The sequence below is a fragment of the Mangifera indica genome, chromosome 19 (genome assembly GCF_011075055.1).
Source record: "Mangifera indica cultivar Alphonso chromosome 19, CATAS_Mindica_2.1, whole genome shotgun sequence".
Classification (NCBI taxonomy): domain Eukaryota; kingdom Viridiplantae; phylum Streptophyta; class Magnoliopsida; order Sapindales; family Anacardiaceae; genus Mangifera; species Mangifera indica.
The window spans coordinates 2,283,866-2,308,902 of NC_058155.1; the positions used below are offsets into that span (position 1 = coordinate 2,283,866).

The following is a 25,037-nucleotide window of genomic DNA, read 5'->3' on the forward strand; positions in this document are numbered from 1 at the left end:
AAGTGAAGATTGTTTTAGACCGTATAGTGAGCATCGAAGTTTACAAACCAAATTAGACTCCCTTTGAGCAATAAAACCAGGTATTGCTTCATATATATCTCCTCCTGAAACTTACCATAAAGAAAGACATTTTTGATATCCAACTGAAATAAAGGCCAATGATGAATGGTAGCCATAGATAAGAATAACCGAACGGAGGACATCTTGGCCAATAGATAGAATGTGTCACTATAATCCAGACTGTAGACCTAAGTATAACCTTTAACAACCAACCGGGCCTTGAGACTATCAATAGTACCATAAGGACTAGTCTTGACTGTGTAAACCCAATGATAGCCAATAGTGGAATGACTCGAAGGTAATTTAACCAATTTCCAAGTACCATTATGATGTAACACAGTCATTTCATCCACCATTGTTTACCTCCAACTTAGATTAGAAAGAGCCTTACTAACAGATTTAGGAGCTGAAATGGAGGATAAAGAGGACACAAAAGCATAATATGGTGAGGATAAATGGTGATAACTAATAAATGTATAAATAGGATTAAGGTTACGAGAAGATCTTACAGCTTTACAGATGGCAGTAGGAAATTGGTCATCAAGAGATAAGACCTCAGCTGAACTAGATGCAGGAATAAGAAGTGAGTTAACAGGAGCTGTTGGAGCAATAGAAGTGATATCAGTACCTACAAGAAAGTCAACAATCGAGGAAACAGGTTCCAAATCTTGTGTGAGTGTAGATTGTAGGACGACTGTAGGATGTACATCAAAAGTAAGAATAAAAGTAGGTAATGGAAAACTCTCAATAACAGGAGATTAGATTTCAGATAAAGAGAAGTAAAGAGAGGACTCGAAGAAAGTAACATTAATGGATATAAAGTAACAACGTGTTGTAGAAGAGTAACATTTGTAACCTTTCTAGAGACGAGAGTAACCAAGAAATATACATTTGATAGACCAAACAGATAGTTTATCAAGACCTGGGGAAAGGTTATGTTCAAAACATGTGCAACCAAAGACACGTGGAGGAATAGTATATAAAGGGCCAGTAGGGAAGAGAATCGAATGCGGAATTTGATTTTGCAATACTGATGAGGGCATCCAATTAATGAGATAACAAGCAATGAGAACTACATTAGCCTAAAAATGTATAAAAACATGTGAATGTAATAATAATGTATGAGTTGTTTCAATAAGGTGTCTATTTTTGCGCTCAATAACCGTATTTTGTTGTGGGGTCTAAGCATAAGAAGACTGATGAAGAATCCCTTGAGAAGACATGAAATTTATGAAAGAAGTGGAAAACTATTCACTCATATTATCACTATGTAATGTGCGTATAGAGGAATTAAATTGTGTTTTAATTTCAGCACAAAATAATTAAAAATGAGAAAATAACTCAGACCGAACTTTCATGAAAAATATCTACGTGCAATATGAATAATCATCAATGAATATCACAAAATATTGAAAATTTAAAGTAGACTTGACCTGATAAGGACCCATATGTCAGAGTGAACTAACTCAAAAGGAGATAAAACTTGATTATTGACATGTCTTGAGAAAGAACTACGAGAATGTTTCCCAAGTTGACAAGACTCACACTCAAGAGATGACAAACTAAATAAACGAGAGACCATCTTCTAAAGTTTGGAGAGACTAGAATGCCCCAAACGATCGTGGAGAAGAGTTGGAGACTTAATAGCAGTGCAAGAAATGGAAGAAGGAAGGGACAAATGATAAAACCCTTGTGACTCACGTCTAGTGCCAATCATCTTGCCCAAACTTCGATCTTGTATAACAAAGGCATCATTAGTAAATGTAATGAAACAATTCAAGGATCGTGTTAATTTACTAATTGAAACAAGATTAAATGGGCAATTAGGAATATAAAGAATAGAATCTAAAGATATATTAGACAATGGATTAGCATGTCCTATGGCTTTAACTATAGATTTTGTGCCTTCCGCTAATGTGATAGAAGAAAATGATTTGGAATGATTAAAATGTGAAAATAAACTAGAGTTATCAGAAATATGATCTGAGGCACTTGAATCTAGGACCCAAGGTCTTAGAGTAGAGGATTATGATAAGCAAGTGATCAAATTACCAGACTATGCAAAGGAAGCAACAGAGGATTAAGATGACTGTTTCATCCCCTAGTATTGAAGGTATTCTTCATAATTAGCTCCAGTGAGAGTAACTGACTGAGGAACTGATTGAGGTTGTCTGGTTAAAATTTTTGGATGATGATCAAGAGGAGCTGATTGAGGGACTGATTGTGTAAAATTGACATTGTGTGTAGGTTTCCCATGTATCTTATAACATTTTTCTCGAGTATATCACCATCTATTATAATAACTGCATCTTAGATGACCGTCTCTACTCCCACAGTTACTTGATTCTTTAAAGTGGTTCAGAGATCGAGAGACTAAGGCAGTAGAGTCTATAATTGTAGGTCCTGTGATAGAGGAAACTCTAAGCAGATGAGCAAATATATCATCTAATGTTGGAATGGTTACACTTCCCAGGATTTGATCTCTAACAGGAACAAGATCTGAATTAATTGTAGTGAGAGTCAAGACCATAAAGAACTTGTCACGTTATGCCAAATCCTTACCTACAGTCTTCTGGACAGGCAGAATAACATTAAATTCAGCTTTTAAAGATGACATCCGCCCCAGCAAGTCTGGTATACTCATATCTTGTTATTTCTAATTAACCATACTAGAGACGGCCGAATATAAACTTTGAATCTTATTAGTGTAGAGCAATTTGGCTTGATTCCAGATATCAACACATGTTCTATAAGCCTTGTAAATAGGGTAGAAAGATGGATCAATAGATTGTCATAACAGACTACACAATAACGTATCAGTTTTAACCCAATTAGCCTTATCAATTTCAGTTTCTTTTAAATCAGTAGCTTGAACGGTCAAATAGTCTTCTAAACCTTGTCCTGTGAACCATAACTCTACAGATATAGCCCATGACATATAATTAACACTTCCTAATAACTTTTCAGTAGTAATAATAGAAAGGGAGAAAAATAGAGTAAATGCACTTGATTTCGAAGATCCTTCATTGGCTATTAATAAGAAATAACAAATTCAACACTGTTTGACTTTTCTAGTAACGTTGACGGTAATGGACGATGAAGAGACTATGAGGTGATTACTCATTAGAATCTTTGGAGTTCAAAAGTGCCAGCGGTATAGTCTAACGTACGCCAAAAAAACAGATTAGAGATAATGATCCGAGATGTAAACAATTAGCACGTGATTCCAATTCTAGTGACTGATGATGATGAAGTCACTACAGACTGACTCATGGTTGTCTTCTGAGAGGACTGGAAGAAACGGTGTCAATGCACACTCATCAAAGAAGCAGATCGACGATAGAGGTATCCAAAAGTTTGATCAACGTATGATGACACGTGTATTGATGAAAGATAACTCTCTTTTTAGGAGATTGTCATTGAAGTCATTTCGATCACAATAGTGTAAACACAACCACCAGAGAATGACAGAAGCATAGTGGTCAGAAAAGAACACTGAAAAATGGTGTAAACTTGTCGAAAAATAAATCAAGGTTATCAAAGAATTTTTAAAACCCTAATATCGGCTCTAATACCATGTGAATAAACTTGAGAAAAATATTCTATATAAAAAGAGTGAATTTACATAAAAATTTATATAAAATTCTAAATCCTACTTTAGGAAAGTGTATATGTACTTTCTTAGTTTATGAAGATACAATCACCCTAATTATTTTCTTTCTAACTTAGAGGTACAACTCGTATACAACTCAACAATCATCAATTACATCAATATAAGTCATCACTACTTTATTTGAAAATTCTTAGATTATGCATATAATTGAACTATTCTACAAAATCACATGATCAAACAAAGGAAGCCATTCGATTTACTTGGATTCTAGTGACAAAGCCTCCCTTACACAATTACGATGATTCCGGTGATCAATGGTGACTCCTCAGGTGACTATAGACTCCTCTTTCATACTCTCTTACTTTTTGAATGATTGGGAAGTAAAAGAATATATGAGAATTGAGGTTTATCACATTTTATTTTTATCTCTAAAATGTGATACATAAGCGTGTATGAACCATACATGACCATATGTCTAATTGCACAACTAAGACAACTTCCTATTTTGTTATGATCATAACTTGATCCATTTATTGACTTCTTGCTGACCATGCATAGTCGTGTATATCTCTATACATAAGATGTATTACATAAATTTAAAGAAATCATTGAATTCAAAACTAGAAAAAAAATTGAAATACTCTTGGGTTTCACTGAGGGTGTTATAATCTTCCCTCAAAATATGAATTTGGTTTTCAAAATTCACTTGAACAGATGTGGGAATCTTTGTTGCATATCCTGCTTAACCTTTTATGTGGCTTCCTCAAATCGGTGATTCCTTAAAAGAACCTTTACCAAGGGAATTTGCTTATGTATGTGCTCTTTAACTTGTCTGTTTAATATCTGAACTAACCACTTCTCATCAACTAGATTATCCTCAAGCTTGACATCCTTAACACTAAGCATATGGGTAGGATCATTGATATACTTGTATAACAATGATACATGGAACATGTTATGAATACGATCCATACTTGTTGGTAACGTAAACTGGTAGGCAACCTTACTTATGTGTAGGGCTAGATTCAAGTCGAGCTCAACTCAAACGAGCCTACAACGAACCATATGATAACGAGCTCGAGCCTGAACTCGAGCTTTATTTGATATGAAAATCGAGCTCGAGCTCGAACCCAAAAATCACCCGAATAGCTTGATGGAGCTCGCGAGCCAAGCTTTTGTATTTGTATTGAAAGAATCAGCTTTAAATTCTTCCAAGGGAGGTTTTCTTCTAGCTTCTGATCCTACTGAATTTCTTCTGCCGACTCATCCTCTAGTAAATATAAACTGATATAGTGGGCTTTAGCTGGCCTTATCTCTTCTTCTTTTTCATTTATTTGGCTGATAAATCAGCTAAATCTAAATGTTGTGGAATTTGGAGATTGGTTAGTAAAAGTCAAAGACCTTCTGGAGAGTGTACAAGGCTTTAATGGAGAGGTGCAGTGTAGGGCTATGTATTCAGTGAAGAATAGTTGTATTACACTTTTTAAATTATTTTAATTTAATTAAAGAAAATTTAAATTTAAATAAATAAATATTTCCCCATAACTTTTTAGTATATTTTTTGTCAAAAAGTCAAAGTCTTTCATTTTGGCTTGTGCGTTCAACTTTCAAGTTTCAAGTTCAACTTTTCAGTCTCTCACCACCTCACGCATGTTGCGCATCTTTTGGCTATTTGTAAACTTTTTATCATTCAACTTTCAAAAAAACGCATCACTCAGTGCCTCTATTGTTAACTTCAACACCTAATCGACTCTTTATACTGTTCAAGATCAAACACTTCCTCTATTCCACTTCTTCAACGCTTCCTTTGTGATGAATTATCTATGCTTTCGATCACGTTTGGAGGTGACGATTTCAACAACAACAATAGAAGACGTATCAAGTTTGTTATTTGTTTACTTGAATTTTTAATTATTTGTCCAAATTAGAAACCCTAATTTTAGAATTAGAGTTTCTAATTTCTAATTTGGGGGTTTTGTGTTATTTAGTTTAATGTGTTTGTTGGTACTTTTTTTTTTAGAGATTAATAATGTGTCCAATAGGTTTACAGATTTAGTTTGCATGTTTACATTTTCACTTTGCACTCACTGCTTATATTTAGGTAAAGAGATTCATGATTATATTATGAGAACTCGGTTGGATTCAGATGAGGTAGCTTATATTGATCAACTTGATATGTTAAGAAACCTTGAAAGTTTACATTTTTTTTTGCTTCTAGAGATAAAGAAAGTTTAACCACATAGAATGTTATTTTGTACATGTTTTGAAACTATTGGCTCAAAAATAATAATAATAATAAAAAGGCATGGAATTTTTGCCAACAATCTAGCTAATCATAGCCTAATGCAAAGTAAAACAATTCCAGAGAGTGCCATTTGGTTGATTCTTGAGTGTTATCCTTAACCCTTTTAGCTTTTGAGAATTTATTTCAGTAAAACACAACCACGACATCACCAAAATGCTTATCTCTGTGATTTTGTTTGTACAATCTTAATGTAATCACCATGATTATAAGTTAAACGTGTAGATTTTAAAGCCAATTGGTGAATTGAGTTTGACTTGAATCTTTTAATGGTGAAAAAACCAACTTTGTCTATGTTTCAACAATCCCATGACGTCGGCATTTTCTTTCAATAAAAAGTTTGACTATTTATTTTTATTTCATATTTAATATTTTATTTTAATCCTTCATTATTTTAATTTCTATATTTTATATTTATTTCATTTATTTTAATTACATTAATAACTAACCATCTCATTTTGACTGTGATATAGAATATGTCAAACTCATACAATGATAATAATTGTTTGAAAATCTCTGTTATAAATAACTGCATCAATGTTTTTGAAAATACTAATAATAATAATAATAAGCTTATGTTTGCTAATACTAAAATGACATAAGTGCCCCTTTTCTTGTGTAGCTACTTGCTGGACCACTGGATTCGTGTCTGCCCTATTACTCACCTTTACCTATAAAACATACAAAAGAAATGCATAAGTATAACTCAGTAAGTGGAGACCTTTTAATAATTAAACTATCTAGAGGTAGAACTAGTGTTCTGTTTGTAAGCTAACTATTTTCACTCTATGACACTTCGGTACCCTGATAGAGGTCATCCTTGAAGACAACAGTGATCCAAGTTAAAATCATCATATTAGATGCCTTGCTAAAAGCTACTATAGTGCCTCGTACAAATGTCAAACAACTTATTAGGCTATCTAATTGGGACACCCTAATCACAAGGGAAAATCTCTAATAGTAGCTTATTTCCTTACTACATAAGCTGATTGGAACTATTGACTAATCATCCAAAAATGACCCTTACCTTAGATACATATGTGGTACATCCTACTAATCATGTAAGGAATATCTAAAAGCCACATCTTTACCATGCACACCTGAACTAAATTGGGTGGCTATACGTCTTAGCCCTGAGTGTATAATGCATTTTACGGGTACCTAGTCTTATTGCTTTCACAATTCACTTACATGCATAGTTAGTGACTATCTAGTTTTGTGACACTAGATTTAAGGTTGTTAACTTTTTGACTCAACTTCCACTCGATTTGAGCTTGTGTCATCATCTACATAATTAGACACCTTATCTATATATTTTTTGAATTTTTTATCCTTTATTAACTTATTATTCTTCTTATCTAACTCTCCCCTCTTATGTCATAGCCTAGGAGTATAATCGTCTTTTGACTTTGTCTAAGGGTACACAATCATGTACTTCCTAACCCACGCCTATGTTCCTTATGAACCATATACATGGGCATATGATACTTACCACTTAATTGTGTATAGAGCAGATATGCATGGGGAGTTAACTTAAACAAACTCTTATGTACTTGGATCCATGTGTACAAGTCACATGTCCTCTAGAAAATGTCATCCACTTTGGGAAAGTTATACACTGGCATATGTCCCATACTATATGACCATGCATTTCTCCACTCAGAATGAGTATGGGATCTTCAAACTTTTAAAATTTTGGAACGACACACGGATGTGTATCTAACCATACATGGTCGTGAATTGTACCATAGGGTTTCTATGCTTTTTTAATCATAAATCCAATAACATTACTCCTTCGATGACATACACGGAAGTCTCTACACATTTAACCATGATATTCATATGGTTTATTTAGCAAAGTACACATGCATGGCTTTTCGACATCAATTAATCAAAAACTAAACCTTCATAAAATCAATAGGTTAAGTGTGCCTATAACTTCATGTTTACATTCATCATCAGTTACATCAATTACATCAATAGAAGTCATCACTACTCTATTTGAAATCCTTAGATCATGCATATAACATAACTATTCTACAAAATTAGATGATCAAACAAAAGAAACCTCTCTTGCATGGCTATGGTGATTCTAGTGATTGGTGATAACTCTTAAAGCAACCACAAGCTCCTCTCTTGCTCTCTCTCACTTTTGAACGGTTAGGAAGTAAAAGAATATATAAGAATTAGGGTTAATAGAGTTTTTATTTTTATCTTCAAGACACAATACATAGACAAGTATGAACCACACATGATTATGCGTCTAGTTACATAACTAAGACATCTTTTTGTTTTGTTGCGATCATATCTGATCCACTTATTAACTTCTTATTAACCATACATGGTTGTGTGTATCCCTATACATAAGCATATACAACAAAAATTAAAAAAAATCAACGAATTCAAAATTAAGAAAAAGACTTAAATGTCCTTAGGCTTACTTGAAGGTGTTACATAGTGTTTCTTTATACCTTGAACTTGCTAAGGCACTTGCAGATGATCTGGTAGTTGTAAGGAGAACATTATCTGTATTAGAATTCAATGCAATCATATACATAAATAGTAGTAGTAATTATCATTCAATAATCATAGCTTTTAATCTTTGTAAGGATCTTATCGATTTTATGAATTACATGGAAAGCTTACTTCTTGTGAAATATTAGTTGAAAGCACACATGATTCCTCTCTTGCAAATTTGGTGATCAAATCATCATTAATAAATATCAGTCTACCCTTTTCAATATCAATTAACCCAAACTCTTCATCTAATCAATTTCAAAATGGTAATAATTCTAGATCTTGCAAAAATAAAAAGCCATGTCAAATATATGGGTATTGAAACCACATTGTAGACAAGTGTATGAAGGGGTATGCTTCAAGGCAAGTTATATATCCTTAGGGAAATATAACATGGGCAAATTATTTCTCCATGTCAAAATGTGCAACTTATGTATTATCACATGTCGAATCAAAGTGGTATGCAAGGAGGGTTAACATATTGACCATGGCATCCAAACATAGTTGCCACTATCATCTCACACCCGATATTGTACATCTTATTATAGTAAAAGAATACCATGGAGGGAACCAAGTTTGAGTTGGTACTGGATAGGGATTACAAATCTCTCATTCTAGTAACATTGTTTGTTTTAATTTAAATAAGAATTTTGTTTTGAAGGATGTGTTATTAATTCCAAAAATAACAAAGTTTTTGCTCTCAGTACAAAATTTACTAATGACAACTTTTGTTATTTTGAATTTTGGCTCAATTTTTAATTAAGGACTAAGTGACCAAGGAAACCCTGTTGCAAGGACTAAATAAGATTGGCTTGTATTTACTTCCACCTCTTTTAAAGTAGGCTATGGCTGGTGAAAGAATTCCCTTCAAAACTTGACATGCACGATTTGGCCATCCTTATCAACGAATTGTCAAAAGCATTATCAACAATAAAAATTTGTCCAATTATTTGTCCAAGTCTAGTTCTTGTTCATCATGTCATTTAGGGAAAATGCCTAGATTAAATTTACCTTTTGCTTTTCATAAAAAATAAAGTGCCATTCAAGTTAGTCAACTCAGATGTTTGGGTCCGAAACTTGAATTGTCTATTTTAGGATACAATACTTTGTATTATTTATTGATAATTTTGCAAGATATACTTGGATTTATTTTTTAAAAAATGAATGTGAAGTTCAAAATATTTTTCTTAGCTTTGTAGCCATGATTGCACTTCATGAAAATTAAAATTTTTCAATCTAATTTTGCAGGTGAATATCAAAAACTAAACTTATATTTTAATAAAAATGGGTTTATTCATCATCTAGGTTGTCTATATACTCATGAACAAAATGGTGTTGTTGAACATAAAATAAGACATATAGTTAACACTGGTTTGAAAATCATATGGCTCAGGCTAATGGTTTTATGTTTTTACTACAAGTATATTTGATTAATTGTTTACCTACTTGTGTTAAAAATAGTGTCTTTTTTAAAATTTTCTCAGAGAAAATCTAAACTATGAAAATTTGGAGATTTTCTATTGTGCTATATATCCTTTATTTAGACTACATAATAAACATAAGTTTGACAATAAAAGTAAATTATGTGTTAACTTCAGACTCTCTCCTTCACACAATGGTAAGTTTTGTTTGGATATCTTTACTAGTCGAATTTATATAGCAAAATATGTCAAATTTGATGAGGAATTTTTCCTTTTGTTGAGAAAAATCCTATGCAAGTAAAAGTTCTCAGGGATTCAGACTAAACCATTGCTAACTTTATCCATTACAAGTCTATTGCACTTTAATACAACTTTAAGTATGACTCATCATCTAGTCAAAATTTCAAAGGACCTACTCTATCTTTGTAACTTAATTGTGAAACTTTCTTATCTTACTCAACCTCTAATCCCTCTCCAACCTTATCACCACAACCTAATCAAACCATAGTCATTTTTATTAATCAAATTCCATCCTCATCAAATATTGGCCTTATAGTTGACATAATTAATTTAAATCTTTTATGATAGTTACTTCTTCACATAAACCAAGTGTTCCTCCACCTGAACGTACACACCCTGCGCAGCTTAGAGATACAACAATGCTAAAACGTTAAGCAAACATTACTTCCCTAATTTCTCCAAAGCCTGATTTCTTAACTCAAGAACCATTGACATATTCTCAAGCAAAAACTTATAAAGAATTGCAATGTGTTATGACTGAAGAAATTTGTGCTCTTGTGTCTAATTGAACCTGGATTTTAGTTCCAACACCAAAAAGTAAAAATGTGGTGGTCAATAAATGGGTATTAAAGTTTGGGCCAAAAGTATAAATACCCCAAGTCAAGGGGTGAACTATATAAAAATGTGTGAAATGTCTCATATAAAAATAGACATTTTTCATAAACCATTGAGAGATTATGGAACCCTAGCTACCCACTCCAAAAAAAAGAGAAAAATATTTCTCTCAAAATTCCAACATATTCAACCAGTCTTACAATTTAGCAATTGCAAGAGGCCAAAACACCTTTTCACGTGATCATGTGTTCATGATTGCCTTTTTATAGATGACTAAAGGCCCAACTATTTTGTAGGCTGCCATGGAAGAATTCAGGGCATATCACCTCATAAAGGGGCCTCAAAATGTAGGTTTGATCTAATTTTTTCTCTATATTTATATGTGTAATCCTGTAGAAAGCTTTGTAAATGATGATTTTTCATAGGTAAAGATGTTTTACTATAACTTTGAAGGATTTAACTAATATGTAATAGTTTATTAAACTTTCTCATCAAAGCTCTAATAATGCATACACTGATACTATTTACCTATATCATAATCTGTAAGTGTAAGACACATCTATAAATAGATATTAGACAATTCAATAATTTAGTTTTATTAAACTAAAATTATTATTATTATTAACCCACAGTAGGGAAATTTTCTAGCAACCATCATTTGCTATTATTGTTCTTATGAGTCATTGTATTGATAGCAACTGTCACAACCCTAATTGAATAATACAACATGAACATAAATAAAAAAGAGATGGAGAGAAAATTCTATTTATTGCTTTCAATTGAATACAATACTTGGAAATTCAACGAATATACATAAAGTAAAGCTAGCTACATATACAATTCCATAAAGAAATCCATAGGGCTAGATCCATACTTATCCATTTAGATGGACGAGGATGATTTGTCTTATAAAAGTAGGAATCCTAACACAGTTCAATTGTCTACTCAGTGAAGAAATATTCTACAGGCTACTAGATAGATTTTTTTTTTTTAAATCATATTTTATGATGCTTCAAGTCAAAGTTATGCCTATAGATTAAAAAAATTGGGTCTCGTACATGGACATGGGCTGGACCTGACATTAGGCAAAGACAACACAAGATTTTGACATTTTGGCATACGTCAAGGTGAAATTTGATTGTGGTATTTGGGTTAACATATATATTACGCCAATGAGGGATAGATCTGAGAAGAGTTAGCCCAGTCATGAAAACTAGTTTACCTCAAATTCTTTTAATTTGAATTTGAACCAAGTTCAATTTAGGAGACCCTACTCACTTTTAAAACTTAGTTAAACTTGAATTATTGACTCAATTAGCCTTGTGAGTCGGGTGATAATTCAATTTGATTAAATTCAGCTTATGGTTTAATTCAAATTACACCAAACATTTATTAAAATAATATTGTTTTATTATTATTAGATAAAATAATTTTATTTTATCAATAAACTATAAATTCAAACTATAAATTTAAATAAAAAATTCAAATAATGGATTTGAACTATAAACTCAAGTCAAACTCAAACTAAATTGAATTAAATCATTTAATTTTAATTTATTAAATTCAAACTAAACTTAAATTAAATTATTTTTTATTCGAATCAAAAGGCAAAGTGTTTGAACTTGATTAGATTTATATTAACTCCAATTGCTAATATTATTAGCGTAGGGCTCGAGGTATAACTCAAACATGGACACACTGCATCGGAAAAATATCCATGGATTGAACTGGTTGATGTCATGCATTATGTCGTCTTATGAATTCGATGTCCTGACGAGTCCGACCCAAGAACATTGTGTCGAAGGAGGTTCCGCAGTTAAACGCTATGTATGGCCTTGGCATATTGAGGAACACAGTTAGGCCAAAATGAAACATCCTCCATTATAGCTATGGTCAAACATCATTGTAACCAGTGTCGATGTAGTTTTTGCTTTTTGTACATTTTAAAATTTTAATATTTATTCAGTATAATCTTTTTAATGTTAGCTCTATATATATAACAGTATCAATTTTTATTTTTACAATAAGAGAGAATTATAGTTAACACCAATACAATAATACTACATGTCCCAAAATTTATCCCAAATTTTAATCTAAAATGATGTGTATTCCTATTTGGTGTTGTCGTGTTGAGATGTAAATAAAGTGATGAATTGGCGAATGAAATGTTAAATAACATGACACATCATATAGGATATAAATTTTGGGATATCCTTAAAGATGTGGGGTATGTAGGGGTTCCTTATTTATGAGTATGATTATCTCTAATATGAATAATTGAAACTTAAGTTATTATTGGATATATAAGTATTGACATTTTTGATATAATGATTATTTTTAACTTTGAAGCAGTTTTTTTTAGCTATTCCCATTTTCTTTATGGTTAATACACATATGTAACTGAAATAAAAGCAATTTCAATTGGGAATATAGCGTAAAGACTTTAAGAATTATACTTTCTTGAAAATTGAAAAATATTAAGTTCAAGAACAAGGCAACAAAAGAAGAGTTGCATGAATAATTTTGAAAAACTTACTTATAAATTGGTGTCATTAAAAAGAAATTTTCCAAAATTTCAGAGGAGAATGATAACTCGGAAAATGAAAAAGAAAAATCTCTTTACTAAATCAATATAACATTGATTTAAAGAAACAGCTTTGCTATGAATCATGAATTGTTGAATATATCAAATGATCAAAGGAATTTGAATAAGCTAACTAAAAATGTGTTCGTTAGAAAAGTGATAAATTCAAGGTACAAACCTCATTTAAAATAAAATTATAAATCATAACATGTTTCTTTGTTAAAGGAACATCAATTGTTACCGATAACAAAAGAATTAATTCCTTTTAGAGTTAAAATTCTTAAAGTTGGCATTAAAATGATGTGGGCTTCTAGAGGACAAAGAATAACATTCAGGAACTCAAAAAGGTTGCCAAAAGGTTCATATTATATATTAATTCTTTATAAGTATTAAAATTAAGGAATTGTAACTGTTCCCCGGTTTCGATGGTTTCAATGACAATATAAGCAGAAAGAATAATTTTTGGAATGAGAAATTGGTAGAAGCATTTCAGCTAATTATGAATTTTAAATGGATTTATTTGGTATTAATTAGTCCAATGTTGAAATTTTTCCAAATACAAAAATGATAAATATTTTATGCTTGTAAGTATATGATTGCTTTTGCATTTTAAAGGTTTATACCATGTCTAGTTTTGACGAGAGTGTTTTGACCGTTCAAAACTTTTAGAAATAATAATAATAATAATAATAATAATAATAATAAACATCTCTTTGAACCTAAATGTTTCACGGAAAAAGTGGCAAAAAATGGAATTAAAAAGAGGCTTATATAAATGAGTGCGTAGTATTAATGTTTGGTTACAATATCAATATATTTACATTTTTATTTTCCAATGATAAAATTTTTCATGCTGAAATTGAAATGTTTATAGTTTGGGGGCAACACCTTGGTTTTATTTTTCCCTTAATTTTTATACAAAGCCTCCCCTTCTTGTGTTTTTCACTTCTTCAGCCATCTATTTTGTATATGCATTTTTTAAGAGTAATTTTTTATTTCCTGAGCTTTCAAATTCGAAAATCAAATATATAGAGCCATTAATACTTTCTTAATAAGGGTTAATTTAGGGGTGTCGAGAAATTTAGCTTGTCATCCATGATAAATAACTGGTGCTTAATTTCTTTATCCTCATTATTTCATTTCAAGTTGTTATTTATTGCATTCCACTCACCATTGCACTATTAGATATTAGTTAATATTGAAAATTTTGGTAAAATACTCAATTATTTTCATTGAATTGACCCGAGCTGCAGAATCATTGCAAGTAGAAAACCATGGAGAGATCCCACCTTTCTTAATCAAGCTTGAGAAGTACACATCTATAAAACAAATAACAAATAACAAATAACAATATATAAAAAATAGTATAAAACATCACACCACACACTTGTCAGGCCCGTAGTAACCATAATAATACCTAAGATTGTGGCCTTCACATCATGTTTCACTCGCTAAATTTCTTGTTTAATTTATTTAACCTATCCGACTCTTTCAAGTCACTAAATGAATCTGCAGAATGTCGTTTCCTCAAAACCCAACTCCGTCCTGCCCCTAAGATTTTATCGGTGTAAAATATGTAATATGTCTATGTCGACAATGACCTGATAACATTATCGAACTTACTGGACTCATACTTACCCTTTTATTATATATTCTGTATGTTAAATAATAATAATCAATTTATTGAACTATTTGAGTAAATTACGTTACCTAAGGGTCCCAAAGGGAGTCACTTCCCATTTCATAATTCCACTCATCCTTCTCCTCAACCTCGTTGGAGAACATCATGGATTCCTGTAGCATTAATTCTTCTTCCATAGGCAGCCACATCTTTGGTGAATCCATTGGACACTCGTTTATCGCCTGGATTTGGCTCGGCGACAGCCTCACAGTGATAGGACCCAAGCTCGAGCCATCAGCGTCCATGCCATACCCCACGGACGAGCCCTCGGGTATTGCTGGGTTAGCACAATTGATAGTATGGCTCCTGAGGCGCAAGGCAGCCTCATGGGCAGCCATGCGGATATCGTCCGCATTGGAACTCGCAGGCCTGGGAAGGGAAGTCGCCAGCTCCGGGAAATTAAGGCGGGCTTCACGCCCCCGGAAGAATAAAGCTGCAACATCATATGCTGCCGCCGCCATTTCTGCTGTCTCAAAACTCCCCAGCCATATTCGAGTTTTCTTTCCAGGCTCGCGAATCTCCGACACCCATTTGCCCCATTTTCGCTTGCGAACGCCCCGGTAACTCGACGGCGTCCCGGCGTGGTGGTTACTCGAGGACTCCATGCACACTCAACTAAAATTCGTTGGAAAATGCTCAGGTTATTACACAAGTATTGATTATTGAGAGGAGGGATAATGATGATGAAAGTGCAGGTGTAATTGGTATTTATACAATCCTGGAGGAGCCGAGCTTCCAGGTAGTTGCTGGAGTGAGATACAAACATGGTGACATAAAAGCTGGATGCTGAGTTGCTTGAATTCCAAAAAGAACATAAAATCTCTTGCAAGAACCAATTAAAGAGTGACAGGTTTCAGAATTGGAGAAGGAAACTGAGAAAAATATGGATTCAGAAGCATAGGGTTAACTATTTGAAACGCGGTTTCATGGAATGGACCCACTGATATATCCGTTAGACTGATAAAATTTTTTGTTGATTATATAGTACTTGGTGAATCTTAAGATATAGTTTATTCTTAGGTTTATTTCTTATTGTTATCTAATTGTTCAAAAGTGACACATCAGTAGCCGACCAAAAAATAATGAAGTTGCATATTAAGGTGATGTAATATTAGATAGCATTGTTGACAAGAGCTGCCATGTCTATAAAAAAAGTTCATAAAATTTGCATACAAAAAAAATACAGAACGTATATATATGAGTTTAATACAATACATTATCAATAATATGTTTCTAAAAATATAGTCATATCAATAGTCATTTTAGCATTTTTCGTGAATCTCTTAATGAAAATCAATATAATAATTCAAATATAAAATATTTAATTAACTATTAAACCTAATATAATATGATACATAATCAAAGTTCAAATAATAAAGACTTCGTTGAAACTTAAACACAAGATATATATTTGCAATATTAAAATCAATACAAAACTAACATAAATAAATTCCAAATTTATATCAAATAGACTTATATGATAGATGAAATAGTCCAAATAGTACAATACTACGCACTTTAAAAGATTTATCATTAAAACATGTAGATAGAAGCTCTCAACTAAACACATAAACAATCAAAAATAACACTGAGATTAGTAAAAATTCATGCACAAGTTATTAGTGCATCCAGAAAAACATTTAATTGAAGATACTTAAGAAAGATCCAATTTAACATCAGAAGTACTTTTTTATGTTAGAAATAAAACCAAAAATAATGACTAATAAAAAGTTTATAACTTTTACAAAACATAAAACAGTTGGTTAGTTTTAAGAAATAAATATAACCATAGTGAAATTAGAAGTGACACTCATTTGCTTTACCAAAAGATAGCATTATGTTACAATCAAAATCCTCCACATATAGAGCCTTTAGGATGAAACGAAGGAAGATATCAATAAAAGAAATACTAAATAACATGAAGCAATACCAAATCCTTTTTCCAAAAATTGTATATAGGACTAAAGGGAAATTATGAGCAACATGTATATGCATAACAAGGTTGATATATCAGTCTGATTATCAATTGCAGGATCTTTGTATAGGGGAGGGATAATGAGAAATTAAGGATTAAAAAGATGGTTTAAGTATTTGAGTATTTTTATAAAACGTAAATATTCGTACAGGGGAGGGAGAATGAGAAATTAGAGATTAAGAAGAAAACAAATTGTTTTTTTTTTTTTTTAATTGACTATGACATTATCATAAATAGTTAAAAATAGAAGAGACAATTTTATATTCTAAGTTTAACCAAAACTTCAAAAATACAGCAAGCGTAAAATACGGCTAAATAATTTACGTTTAATATGGGAAGAGTGTAAAATATGCATTTAATATGTTTTGAATTCAAAAATTTTTTTCAACATGGTTAATATGCAAATTAAACATGAATAATACGTGTTTTTATTAACTAGGTAAATGATATAGAATAAGGTAAATATTGTGAGAGTTCAATTGAAATATGATAATATTTGATTTGGATTAAAAATTTAGGTTCTTAATTTAGCATGTTCATTTTGGTCCAATCAGTCATTAATTAGGAAGAATACCATTACCCCCTAAACCACTAATTTTGTTTTCCATGTTTTCATGATTCATACACCACTTCTATTTTTTCATTTTAAAATAATACTATTACCCCCTGAAAAGCATAGTAATAACACTTAACTATTATTTTATACATCAATATTAAATATTGTATCAAGCTATGTTTGAGCAAAATAAAAATAATAGATATATTAATTAATATATACACTTGTCATAAATTTTTAAAAGGCCAAAGGACTTATTTCCACCCAAAAAATACTCTTTTCTTGAGTTCCCCTACCCCCAGCTCCCCCCCCAAAATTAACTTTAAAAAACACAAATACCTACAATCTGTTAAATTTTATAGTAAAGGTTAAACACAAAAATGTCATTTATTTAAAAATATTAAAAAATAGCAAATTTATCACATCCTCCCCCCCCCCCCTTTAGTTTAAAAATCTAAAAATTTTCCCTATCCAAGGTTTGACCATTTCCCCTAGGTTTGTTTCTCCTCTCTCCTGCGAACAACTTCTTCTCGACCATTGATGTTCTCCCTTTTAGTCGGCTTCTCTCTCCCTTTCAGTCTCACTGTCGCCCTCCCTTAGTCCAACGAAGGCGAAATCATCTTCTTCAGACTAGGGGAGGGTAGTAACAATAATGAGAGAGAGAATACCAATAGTTGGGAAAAAGATATTCGCTAGAGAGAGAAGCAAAAAGCTAGGAGAAAAATAGTCATTTTTCAAGCCTTAGGTGGGCCAAAATTGTTAGATTTATAAACCTAGGGGAAAAAAGGTGATAAGTTTTAAGTTTTTTATTTTTACTAAATGACAATTTTACCCTTGACAATAACCCTAAAATTTAACATATGGGTAGATGTTTAGGTTTTCTAAAATTAATGGGGGAAAATTGGGAAAAGAGTATTCTTTGGTGGGAATAAGTCATTTGGCCTTTTAAAAGGTGGGAAGAGCCTACATTTAAAAAAATAATCTAAATTCATTTAGTAAGAACTATTTTTATTTTAGTTTTTAGGCCAAATGACTTATTCCCACCTAAGGTTTACTGTAAACCCAAACTCATACCTGTTAACTTTCAAAAACTCAAATACCTATTCGTTTGTTAATTTTGGCTATTACTGTAAAGGGTAAAATCATCATTTAAAGAATTTATTGAAAGAATATAAAAATCATCTCCTTTTTCCTATCTTAGTTTTGAAAACTAACAATTCACCCTAAATGTTTTTTAAGGTTTAAAAACTAATCTTTTCCCCCAAAGTCTAGGGTTTCACTTTTAGCCTTTAATATTTTTCCTATTTAAGTCACCCCCCAGCCTTCTGAAATTTTCATTTTCACCTTTCTTCAGCTTCAACTTCCAAATCACCGCCAGTGTCCTTTTCCTTTTGTCTCCGACATCCAAGATCGAGCTACTGTGGCATCTCCTTTACCTTCTTCCCATTTATCTCCTATCTAGTGCAAACTCCAATCGAAATCAAGCAAGCGACTCTCACTTGATTTTGGCCACTGACACTTCAAGGCTAAATCGATGCTTGATTTCTCCTTTCAAGTTGCTGAATTAGAGGAAGGGGATGTTGCATCGTCGTCAACTACCAAAGGAGAGGTCGACAATGACGCAAAATTTACTGACAAATCTAAGATGAACGAAACCATAAGTCATCTCTTTCACGCTGATTTAGTTTATGATGGTTCGGTGTTCTACCTTCATCAACCATCTATTGATTCTAGAGTGAAAGGGCACCGATGAAACAAAAAATGGTGTTGGAAAGTTAGGGCTACTCGGAGAAGAGAAGGGGAAGTGAAGGTTTCAAAGTATGGGGTGGGTGGTGATTGTAAGAGTAAAAATATAGGAGGGGTTAGCAAAGATTTCCAAAGTATTAACTATGAAACTCTAAAAATGGGGGGCAAATGTGAATTTTGTAAACCTAAAAAAAAAAAATTTAAAACTAAATTGGGGGTTAATTGTTACTTTTTAAAATTAAGGTAGGAAAATAAGATAATTTTTATATTCTTTAAATAAAGTTTTTAAAATGATGATTTTACTTCTGACAATAAGCCAAAATTAACAAATGGGTGGGTATTTGAGTCTTCAAAAGTTAATGAGCATGAGTTTAGGTTTATACTAAACCTTGGGTGGGAATAAGTCTTTTGGCCTAGTTTTTATAGCAGCGTATATGGCCTAGAATTAATATATGTTAGATAATTATGCAACGTATTTTAAATAAAATAGTGAAGGAAAAAGAACATGATGTTAGGTGGCTTATGATTGTGTATTGAGTTTTTAATAGAATTTTTCTAAAGATAATTATGGTATGCTTTTATTTTAAATTTGTTGGTATTAATGTAACTAAAACGTTTATGGCTATCTACTAGTCATTGCATCTGTTTGCACTTTGAAGATTGACTTTGAGAGAACTTTTTGACTACAAAACAATTTACCTACAGTATTTTGAGTGTGAGAAAGACTTAAAAAACTTCAAGAATTTTCTATCATGTGAAGATCTCACCATATCTTTGGATTATACAAGTTGGTGTTATCACGATTTTGTATGTTTGAAGCAATATATCCATCTTATCTTTTCACTTTCCTTATGAAATATAATGGGATGCACGTTGTTTGAATCACGTGATGGTTGACACATGTTCATGAGTTGATCAAATAGTCATGACTAACTATTCTTTCATTTCTTTACCTCTCAATTATAAAAGGAGAGACTTGGAATATATATTTTCGAGTATGAAGCTCTTATGGAAGAATGAGCAACATAAACTAGTCTTTATGATGTTGTTTCAATTTTCCTAGCAAGTGGTTAAAGTATATGAGTGATTGTTATGATACATCTCTTTCGGTGTGGTGGTGGTCTCATTTTCCAAGAAAGATTTCCTTTTATGGGCATGTCATTACTTTTTTGTAAGTCCTCACAATCCTAAGGTGGGTTTCTATGTTGGTTTTTACCTTAATCTTTAGTTTAATTTCTTCTTGATGGACAACACAAGAATGGTGTTTTCCTTATTAAATCTTAAATTAGAGTAAGGTTGAAAAAATCAATTGAGATGGTTTTGATGAGACGTCTTGTAAGCTTGGCATTTCCTTGGATTCGTAACTTTCCTATTACGGTAACCCAATAGTAAGTCTAGCCTATCTTTTGGGTGAAGTTTCCTTGCTTAGTTAACTCATTCTTAAAGGATTGGAACAAAAAGGATGATTAAAAATATGCATGCATATTCATAACATACATGGTATGACTATATAACAAAAACAAGTATATGTATAGAAGAAATTGGAGTAAAAATTACCTATTCCCTTGCTAATTTTTTGTGTGATTCTTCTAATATGAAATATGGATGAAGTTGAGCTTTGAAATCACGAGACTTCTGAAAAAAATTCACACCTTTATAAATTAAAGAGATAGGCCAAATTTTGAGAGATTTTTCTTTTATGTTTGAGAAAGAATTTTTGTTCAATGAGACTTGCTTGCTAAATGAGATAAATCTTGTCTTTGTATATAAGGGTTTATAAAACAATTTCTAATTTGTTTATATGCTCCTTATTCAAAGTAATTATTATTCAAAAGTCTTTGATAGAAAGTCTCTTCACATTATTGGTTTGTATGTTATCTCATTTAATATTTTAACACCTTAAAACGTTATATTTACATTCATAGAACAATTTCATAGGAAATAACGTTATTACCCTTGAAAAGTATTAGCTAACCACAAACAATATTTCGTATGATTTTCTTTAAACTCTGGTTGGAAATTTCTATTTCTAATACTTCGACAATCAAACTATTTTGAGCCAACAAATTCCTTTTTGACTATCACTTATTTTTGCATATGAACAACATATGACTAATCCGACTTTTTATACATGAAATGAAGAGCCTTGCACTTATACACCATATAAAACATACATCTTAAGTTTAAAGATCAATCGTATACTAGTGCAATCTTATGATGAATGATTGGCTTTATTTTAGAAGTTCATATGATTCATTGTAATCGATCATGTTTGAAAAAAAATTTACGAATTGTTATCCTATATTAATAACCTAATGATATGACTTTTATAGTCATCCACACTAATATAATCTCATAATAGTCAATGAAGGCATTCAACATGCCCATTGTGTGGTGTTATTGTCCAATTGGCATCATATAAGGAACTTTTTGATGATTCGATCATCCAAAAACCTATATCATATGGACAATTCACATGCATATAATACATTTAAAGAACAAATAAATAAAGTGAAGCAGAATACACATGTGAAAACAAAATACATCTTTTATTAATGTAAATTTTTTATATAAGATATAAAACCCTGAAACCGACAACATGATTGATTCTTAAGGCATAAACTAACAAAACTCCCACTTGTACTAGAGCTAGTTGTTATAGTATATTATATCCATCTTTTCAAGATGATGATCCAACTACTTTTATGTCATTGTCTTAGTAAATGGGTCAACAATATTTTTCACTGAAGGTGTTTTCTACACCAAAATCTCTTTAGCTCTAACAAACTATCTCAAAATGTGATACTTTCGCTTAATATGTTTAGACCTTTGATACACCCTTGATTCTTTGGCCTATGCAATAACACCATTATTTTCATAGAACAAGGTTAATGGATAAGCCATATTTGGAATCATACCAAGTTCAATTACAAACTTAGGCAGTCATACAGTCTCTTTTGTTTTCTTTTTTGAAATGACAATATATTCAGCTTCTATGGCGGAATTAGCAATTAGGGTTAGACTCGAGCCGAGCCGGCTCAAGCTCGACTCGGTCGAGCCCAAAACGAGCCGAACTTGGCTCGGCTTGATCGAGCTTGAGCTGGCTCGGGTTGGCTCAGTAGATTTTTTTTAAAAATTTTTTATACAAAACGACATCGTTTTGATCAATATATATTAAAAACGATGTCATTTTGATAATAAAAAACGAGCTGAACCAAAAACGAGCCGAACTCGAGCCGAGTCGAGTCGAGCTCGAGCCACCTATATATGAACCGAGCCGAGCCCGAGCTAGCTACGAGCCGAGCTTGGCTCGGCTCGAATCTAGCCCTATTAGCAATAGTAGACTGCTTTGAACTCTTTCAAGGAACTACATACCCTTCCATTAAGTATGAAAATAAATCCAAACATAAACCTTTTATCTTTTACATCTGATTGAAAATTAGAGTCAAAGTATCCTTGAATGTTCAATTATGAACAATCATTCATAACTCAAAATCAAATCCTCAGTTCTTTTTAAGTATTTAAGGATTGTTTTTACTGCTATAAAATGTTCTTCACTTAGATTAGATTGATATATGCTTGTAACACTTACAACAAATGCAATATTAGAGCTTATACAAAACTTAACATACATGAGACTACCCACAACCAAAGCATAGGGTACATTACGCATTTGTTCCCGCTTTCAGTTAGTCTTAGACCCATATGTTTATAAAGATATAGTCCATGTATATAGGGCAAGAAGCCTCTATCAACTTTTTCCATGTTGAATAGTTTCAACATCTTCTCTATACACATTTTTTGGGATAAGCTTATTATTCCTTTTGCTTTATCTCCATAGATTCGAATATCTAAATGTATGTTACCTTTCCTAAATCTTTCATTGAGAATGCTCTAGATAACCAGATTTAAACCTCAGTCATTATACAAACATCATTTTCCCATCAATAGCATGTCATACAAATATAGTATAAGAAATATAATAGCATGATCATTGACCAATTGTAAACATAAGGCTTATTCGAATTCTTCACAAAACTAAATGATTTGATTGTGTCCTCGAATTAGATATTCCAACTTCTTAAAACTTGTTTTAATCCATAAATAGGTCAATGCAACTTGTACACTTTATGTCTTTTAGCACTAGATACAAAACCTACAAGCTGTTGCATGTAGAATTTTTTCTGAATGAATCCATAAAGGAACATTTTTTTGACATCCATATTTCAAATTTCATAATCATAATGTATAGTTATGGCTAGGACAATTCTAATGGATTTTATTTTAACAACCCTCTCTAGGCATTTACCTCTATCCAGAATATGCACCCTGAGAAATGTGACCTAACCAACTTTCATGATCTGCTCTAATAATTATTAAATGCAATACATTGAGAATGGTCCCACAATCCCAAAGGTGTGTTATGAATTTAAATCAATTATTCAGTCACTATCTAAATAATATATATAAACAATCCAAAAACAATTATGCATTTATACAATTTAACACGAAACAAGTATCTATCAATCCAAGTGCACAAATACATGCGAAAGTGCTAGTATCAATGTAAGTCAATAGTTCATGAGAAAAGACATCTAAGCCCTTGCCTTCATGCACCACATCGAGCCATACCACTAATCTTTCCATTGCCACTCTGTTGCTCTAGGACTCTACCTGTAATTATACAAAAAACATGTGAATGAGTTTACACTCAATAAGTAATAATAGTAGTATATGAAACAATACAATTCTCCTCGTATAGGAATCCATAGATGTTTTCCCAACATCCTAAATGCCTATCTAAATTATTTTAGTGCCCAACGTCTTTGCTCATATAATAAGGTGTCATACCAAATGACTAACCTCAATGATGTATGTTGGCATCCCAAACGTCACGTAAAAGCCTATGACATCTCAAATGTCAATCACATATGCAACTCATACATATATTGACCAGACTTGGGATTCTTATATGATCTACTTATACAGTAAGACCCTCGGCATCTCTTATCTTCGCACACATATCCTAAATGCTACAACACTTATTGTTGATGTAGAATCACATAGATTTATTAGCCCCATTGCTTTCACTGTCATTCTACATATGGTTTAGTGACTTGTAACATTATTGTACATCGTTATCAGATTTTCAACTTAGACTTGATCCGATCAAAGTATGTGTCATTGTCCATATAGTCAAGCACACCCATATTGATTTCCATCACCAACAACCTCCATTTAGGTCTTATCATTGGCTTTACTCTAAAAACATCTCTTATAGGGGTAAATTTGTCATTTTTCTAACCCATATATTCATATCAGAGCTTCGTATACTCTTTATGAATTCCAAGAGTCTTTATTTGGAAGTTCCCTAATATACACAAGTGTGTATTCATTACACATGGGTGTGTGTTATTAATTCACATAGTATGCATTTGAAACACACGAGAGTGTATCCTTTGTGTAGGGCACACAAATTTATGTCTCGTACCACACGGCTATTCAACTTACATGGTTAGATTTTTTTTGAAGGCACACGGGTGTATGTCTTATGCACATGAGCGCGTGTCCTAGACATATGAACATGCATCACAAATTTTTTAGAATTTCGTCTCTGATTCCTACCCTAGTTTCTTAGCTACACACCTCAACCTCAAGCATAAGAAGATGTCTCTACCCATCCAATATTTGTTCAACACAATTTTAAGCTAATATATTAACAAAACA

At 32.0% G+C, this 25,037-nt stretch overlaps 1 protein-coding gene across 1 annotated transcript; it reads right to left on the reverse strand.

Annotated features, from left to right (window-relative positions):
- Positions 1-14,617: 14,617 nt before the first annotated feature.
- On the reverse strand, positions 14,618-15,996 carry LOC123203658 (ethylene-responsive transcription factor ERF021-like). The gene has a single exon (XM_044620105.1). It carries the CDS (start codon positions 15,636-15,638, stop codon positions 15,063-15,065), a length of 576 nt encoding a protein of 191 aa, XP_044476040.1. The 5' UTR covers positions 15,639-15,996; the 3' UTR covers positions 14,618-15,062.
- Positions 15,997-25,037: the final 9,041 nt, after the last annotated feature.

Excerpts from the sequence above, each read along its gene's own strand:
- LOC123203658 (XM_044620105.1), bottom strand. The coding sequence starts at position 15,638 with ATGGAGTCCTCGAGTAACCACCACGCCGGGACGCCGTCGAGTTACCGG.